General features: G+C 57.9%; 1 protein-coding gene across 2 annotated transcripts; it reads right to left on the reverse strand.

The window, feature by feature from the left end:
• On the reverse strand, positions 352–2,391 carry DAZAP2 (DAZ associated protein 2; the record flags this gene model as incomplete). Of its 2 annotated transcripts, XM_021379190.1 has the most annotated exon segments (4): positions 352–594; positions 805–906; positions 1,014–1,135; positions 2,272–2,391. In XM_021379190.1, coding segments are annotated over 4 exon segments (480 nt in total), but the record flags the coding sequence as incomplete, so codon positions are not given.

Consider the following 6,809-nt stretch of genomic DNA (forward strand, 5'->3'; position numbering starts at 1 on the left):
AGCTGCATTGGGGTGGGGAATGGGGGCACGGGGAGAGGCAGGGGGACGGTCAGCCACCATGGGATGGTTGGATTGGAAGGGTCCTCAGAGCCCCCCCCTCCGCTCCCACCCGAGCTGGGGGGGCCCCAGATCTGGGTGCATGGATGCAGGTGAGACTTCACCAGGGCAGAGCAGAGGGGGACAACCCCCCCCCACCCCACTGCTCCCCCTCTGTCAGTGCAGCCCGGGGCACGGCCAGCCTGCAGCTGCAGTTTCGTGACCCCCCCCCCCACCCCAAGTCAGAAATGAAGGCACGCCCCCTCCCCTCCTCCCCTCCTCCCCGCGGGGTTCTGGGGGTCAGCCTGTACTCACAGGGATGCTGGCGGTGCCTCCGGCCCCAAACCTCGCTCCAGCATCAAAGCCGCCCTCCACCAGGACAGTGGAGCCCGGCGGGTAGACGGGCCCCACGGGGTAGTACGCCATGGGGACGGAGGAAGCGATGGGCCCCACGGCCACGGACTGGGCCACGGGCAGGAAGACGGACGCGCCCGGATACGCTGCCGACATCGTGGGGACGGTGGCAGCCCCCAGAGGGACGAAGCTGGGACGGTAGAGCTGCGCAGAGCCACGGGGCAGGGCGTCACTCCAGGCTCACCTCTTTATGGCCCCACACACCCACCCGCTTCCTCAGCCCCGAGGCGGACTTTCACCTCCTGCCTCCATCCCCCATCCCCCCCCCCCCCCCGTTGTGGACATTTCCCCCCTCCACTTCCCCATTGCTCTGGGAGGACAGCTTTCCCCAACCCTCGCAGCCCCGTTCTGCACCTGGGGGCTCTGTGCCACCTTCGCTCCAAAAAAAAAGCGCTCAGAGTTCACTTCAATTCTCGCAGGACAGATCATGGGGACCGGGCGGAGCAGCAAAAAATCCTCCGGGCGGAGAGGAAATGCAGTTATCGACGGACCCGGAGTCGCTGTTGTGCTTTTTATTATGACGATGACGATTATTATTCCAGGGGAAAATAAACCGGGCTCACCTCGGAGTACGCGGGAGGAGCGTCGGTGTACGGCGGGGGCTGCGGCAGGGGCACGGTCTGCGGGTACACGGGGGGGTTGGCGGCACTCTGCACGGGGTAGGAGGGCTGCGTGGGGTACTGCCCTGCGGGGGGAGAGAGGAGCTCGGAGCTTGACCCACACACGGCCCCCAGCTCCCCACTGCGGACACCGGGAGGGTTCTGCCCACGGGAAAGCGGAGTTACGGAGTTACAGTGCTCCGCCGGACCGAGGGCGATGGGGAAAGGGGGACCCTGGTGAAGAAATGTGACGAAACCGCGCTGGTGCTCTGTTGCACTGTTGCACTGTTGCAGGCAGCTGCCGGGAACGCTCCAGCTGATTCCGGGGCGGGCTTGGGGCACACGGGGCGTGGGGGTAATGCTGGGGTTGGGGAGAAGTGCGGGGGAGGGCGCAGGGTTATAGCAAACCCAGAGCCCGGAGCGGACGAGTGGGGCACCCTCCAGCTCATTGGGTTCAGGTGCTGAGCCTCAGCACCACACCAGGCTGTGGGGCAGGGCACGGGGAGCAGTGCCGTGGGGCAGGGGATGCTCCGACCCCTTTGCACTGAGGGGGGTCACTTCTTACGCTGCCTCGGGGGGGTCCAATTCCCACCAATGTGCATTGGGGATCCCCTGCACCGGGGGTGCTGCCCCCTCCAGCTGTCCCGGTGCAATGGGGTTCCCCCGTCACCTCTCTGGGGGTCCCCGCTTCCCAGTCACCCCCTGACGTCGGACAAAGATGCCCCCCCCCACCAATGCCAGTACTGGACGAGTAGGGTTAAAGCTGCTCCACACACGCCCCTCCCATCCCACCACCCAGGAGGGAATCCCCAACACCTCCCGGGCAGGATCCCCCCGTCCCTGTACCCCCAGTTCCTCACCCTACCCCCCTACAGCCCCCATCTCACAGCCCGCACCCATTCCTCATCCGGGAGGGTCTCCCCTCCGCCCCTCCCCCTCGGCGATGAACGCGGCCACTCATGACGTCATCCGGGGATTCCCCCCCCAACGATCCCCCCGCGGCGCACACAGGGTTAAACCCCGGCCGAGCCGCCCGTCGCCATGGCAACCCGCGCTCCCGCCCCCCGCAGCGCCGCTCCTATTGGTCCGTTCCACCCCGGCCCGAGCGCTGCGGCGCGGCCCTTAAAGGCGCCGCGACCCCCCAAAAAGACGACCTCCGGGGTGTGGCAGCGGCGGCGCGGCGTGACCCCCGGAGGTGCCCCCGGCGCGGCGCGGTGCTTGCCTTTGCCGTTCATGGCGGAGGCGGGGGACGGCCGTCCCGCTGTGCCCGCGCCGCGCGCTGCCTGCTGCCTGTCACTGCGGCGGGCGGCGGGCCGGAAGTGGGCGCCGCACGCACGGCGCTGCGTCATCACGCAGGGGGGCGGGGCCGCGCTCTCTTAAAGGGGCCGCAGCCCTAAAGACGGGGGAGGGGAGAGTGCCAAATTAAGAGGGGGGGGGCGGCAGGTGGGGCTTCGGGGTTGCGATGGGGGCCCTCGAGCGGATCGTAGAGTAGTGGGGGGCACCCCATCAGGGCTTGTGGCGGGGCACCATGCAAGGCTTGGAGTAGTGGGGGGCTCTAGGTGGGCCCTGAGGGGGCATGTGGGGTGGAAGGGGGTGAATGGGGGGTGGCCCAGGGGTCTTTGGTGGTGGGAGAGGGGGGAATTTGTGGCCTAGGAATCATTTGTGAGGAAGAGGTGTGGGCTAGGGGGCAATGGAGGGGGGGCCCTGTATGGCCCAGGGGTCTCTGTACTGCCCTGATCCCCACGGCGCTGTGCATGGGTCTGAGCACCATCCCATTCCCAGCCCCACTCATTGCCTTCCCAGCCCCATCCAGCAGAGCCCTGCCAACCACCTCTAATTAAAAACAAACAAATGAACGAACGAAAAAAAAACAGTGGGGCAGAGAGTGGTAGGGAAGTTTCCTGCAATAACCTCCAATGAATTGGATGTTTTAGGTCCAAACGCTGTTAGGAAAATCTGTCGCCTCCAGAAGCAGAGCTCTGGATCCAGAGCTCTGGATCCCCTCCACCCCTACCCCCCCCCGGGCATCGCTGCTCTCCCAGAGGATAAACTGCCCATAACACCCAAGGAGGAGCCCCCATTTCTCTTTTATGGTTTTTCTGCAGTCCGAGGGCACAGCCCTCTGCTCTCCAGCTCTTTCCTGGCATTGTTCTCCCCCGGTGTAAGCCAACGCTTCGTGAATAATGTAGCAGCGCTGATGAATATGCAGCTGGCTGCTGTGCCTGGGAGGGCTCGTGAATAATGCAACGGGAAGAGCTCTGTGCATCGCAGCACCGCCGGAGCTGCAAAGTACACATATGTGTGTTTGGATAGATCTGTATTTACCCTTCAAAGTGGGAGAATGGCTCGAAGCGTGGCCCTGGTGCGGTGGGGTGGGGTGGGTGAAAGCAGGGCTTAAAGATCTGAGGGGCATAGGGTGGGTTGGAAGGGTCCTTAAAGATCACAGAACCATAGAATGGTGGGGTTGGAATGGTCCTTACAGATCACAGAGCCATAGAATGGGTTTCTAGGGTCATTAAAGATCATAGAACCATAGAACAGTTGGACTGGGAGGGTCCTTGAAGATCATAGAGCCATAGAATGGGTTGGAAGGATCCTTAAAGATCATAGAATCATGGAATGGTTGGGTTGGAAGGGTCCTTCAAGATCATAGAACCATAGGATGGTTGGGATGGAAAGGACCTTGAAGATCATAGAGCCATAAAATGTGCTTGAAGGGTCCTTAAAGGTCATAGAACCATAGGATAGCTGGGCTGGAAGGATCCTTAAAGGTCATAGAGCCATGGAATGGGTTGGAAGTGTCCTGAAAGAACATAGAACCATGGAATGGTAGGGTTGGAAGGGTCCTTAAGGATCATAAAACTATAGAACGGGTTGGAAGGGTCATTAAAGATCATGGAATCATGGAATGGTTGGGTTGGAAGTGTCCTGAAAGATCACAGAACCATAGGATGGTTGGGTTGGAAGGATCCTGGAAGGTCACAGAACCACGGGATGGTTGAGTTGGAAGGGTCCTTAAAGCCTAGGCAGCCTCTGAGCATCGCCACAGCCTCCTGCACCCCACAGATTGCTCCTTGAAGCAGAACAATTCAGTTGCTGATATCAGAGCCGTTAAGATCAGATGAGATCTGTGCCGGTGGAACTTCACTCCTGTGGGTGATGGGCAGCAAGAGGGACTTGGAGCCGCTGAGCGCAGTGTGGATGGCCGTGCTGGAGTTCAACCCAGCGGAGCTCAGCACCATTCGCTCACCGCTCCCCAAAGTGATGGGAGAGAGAACCTGAAATAAATAGCTAAAAGCTGCATTTAAGCCCAGATTGATGAAAGTTTGTGTTTGGCAGCATGGGAGCCAAGAACAGTCCGGTGCGCTTCTCCCTGCATGTTCGACATCTGGAATACTAATTGTTGAGTTCTGGGAACAGCTGGAATACCAATCGTCGAGTTCTGGGAACACATAGAACAATCTGCTTTGCAGCATGCATGTTCCTTGCAGGGCTGGAAACGTCTTACAGCAAGTCAGACATGCCAGAATCCACATGATCAGGTGCAATCCCCCCCTGCGCCGGTGCTGTGCGCGATTTTTGCAGCCGAATCAGCAAAAGGAGCATGGGAGAGGAAGGTGCAATGCTACTTTGGTCACCTCCCAGCAGCTCTGAAATTAAAGGGGCATTCACACTCTCAGCATTTGAGTTCTGCCAGCTCTTCCCATCAAACAGTTAATTAACACCCCCCCACACACACCTCCAACAAGTTGTTTTCCTGTAGAAAAAAAAAAAGCTTTTCGGCACTCGTAAAATCAATTCCTCTCGAAGGGAAATTAAAAATGCAACGTGCACCCCCTTCCCCCTATGCATTATATTAAGCAGTATGCCAATGTATGTAAATGAGGCTGAAATTTAACTAGATGAAAGTGTTTAAATATTCATAACCGCAGCACAGCGTATGCAAAGCGGGGTCTCAGCAGAACCGCGCCGCGGTCTCAAATAACAGCTGTGTGCAGAGGGGGGGGGGGGGCTTCAACGGATCCAACGCGATTATGGATGGAAATGTGGCCCAGTGCTCGGGATGGGGCCTCCCCAGTGCAAAGCAGAGGGGGGAGCACCTCCCTGCCCTGCTGGCCACACTCTGTGCAGTGCCCCTCAGGGAACCAGTGGCCTTCTTGGCCACCAAGGCACACTGCTAGCTCATGGTTACCCTGTGGTCAACCGCTGGTCAACTGTTGGTCAACTGTTGGTCACCTGTTGGTCAAGGAGGACACTGTGGGCCTTCTTGGCCACGAGAGCACGTTGCTGGCTCATGGTAAACCTGTTGTCAACCATTCATCAACTGTTAGTCAATTGTTGGTCAACTATTGGTCAAGTGTTGGTCAACTGTTCACCAACCATTGCTGAACCATTGGCCAACCAGGACAACATTTGCCTTCTCGGCCATCAGGGCACGCTACTGGCTCATGGTCAACTATTTGTCAAACGTTGTTCAACTGCTGGTCAAACGCTGGTCAACCATTGGTCAAGTGTTGGTCAACTGTTAGTGAACCACTGGTCAATCAGGACAACATTGGGCTTCTTGGACAGCAGGGCACACTGCTGGCTCATGGTGAACCTGTGATCAACCTCTGGTTAACCATTGGTCAACAGTTGTTCAATCACTGGTCAACCAGGACACCACTGGCCTTCTCGGCCACCGGAGCGCGCTGCTGGCTTGCGGTCAATTATTAGTCAACCGTTGGTCATTGAGGACACCACTGGCCTTCTTGGCCACGACAGCACATTGCTGGCTTGTGACAAACCTGTGGTCAACCATTCATCAATTGCTGGTCAACTGTTAGTCAGCCGTCGGTGAACCACTGGCCAACCAGGACAACATCGGCCTTCTGGGCCGCCAGGGCACTCTGCTGGCTCATGGTGAACCTGTGATCAACCATTGGTCAACTGTTAGTCAATCGTTGGTCAACCGTTGGCCAACCATTAGACCACTGGCCATCTCAACCACCAGGGCACGCTGCTGGCTCATGGTCACCTTGTTGGCCACCAGGACCCACAAGTTCTTCTCCGCAGAGCTCCCTTCCAGTGGCTCATTGGACATGAACCCCATTTCCTAGGCTCTAACACACATTTTTTCCCAATCTCACAATGATCAGGAGAGCGCTTCGGCTGCGAGCGATGAGAATCTGACGATGCACAACAAGGGGAGTATTATGGGGTGCAGGAATAACTCACCCAGTGAAGGGAGCAGAAGGTGTCCCCCTCTCAAGCTGATATTGTTGTGGAAGAGGTAAAAATAATTCAGCTCTGTCCACACGCGCTCATTAAGAGACACTGATAACAGAGATGTTAATTTGGAAGTTTCGTCTTTTTTTTCCACTTTTTTTGTTTTGTTTTCCTGCCAGGAGATAAGAGGGAAGTTTTGATTTATAAAAGATACACAATGCCCCATACCACACCACACGACCCTTCTTTATAATGATTCCAAACGAGCCCTAATGTGTCCGCTGGCGGGCTCGGAGCGCCGCGGAATGGCACCTGCGCTTCTAATGAGCTGTGCAATCACAGAAACTGCGCTCTTGCTTCTTTTAATTACGTGGCGACAAAGGTAACGTCGCACCTGAGCTGCTCTGCACCTTTACGTCCCCATCCACAAAACCAGAGCCCCATCAGAGGGGGCCCTAAAGCCCCCAGCCCCTCCTGCAGCCTTTATAGGTCTAGAACCCCCAGCCCCTCCTGCAGCCTTTATAGGATGGGACCCCCAGCCCCTCCTGCAGC

This window comes from Numida meleagris, chromosome 32, assembly GCF_002078875.1.
Source record: "Numida meleagris isolate 19003 breed g44 Domestic line chromosome 32, NumMel1.0, whole genome shotgun sequence".
NCBI lineage: Eukaryota > Metazoa > Chordata > Aves > Galliformes > Numididae > Numida > Numida meleagris.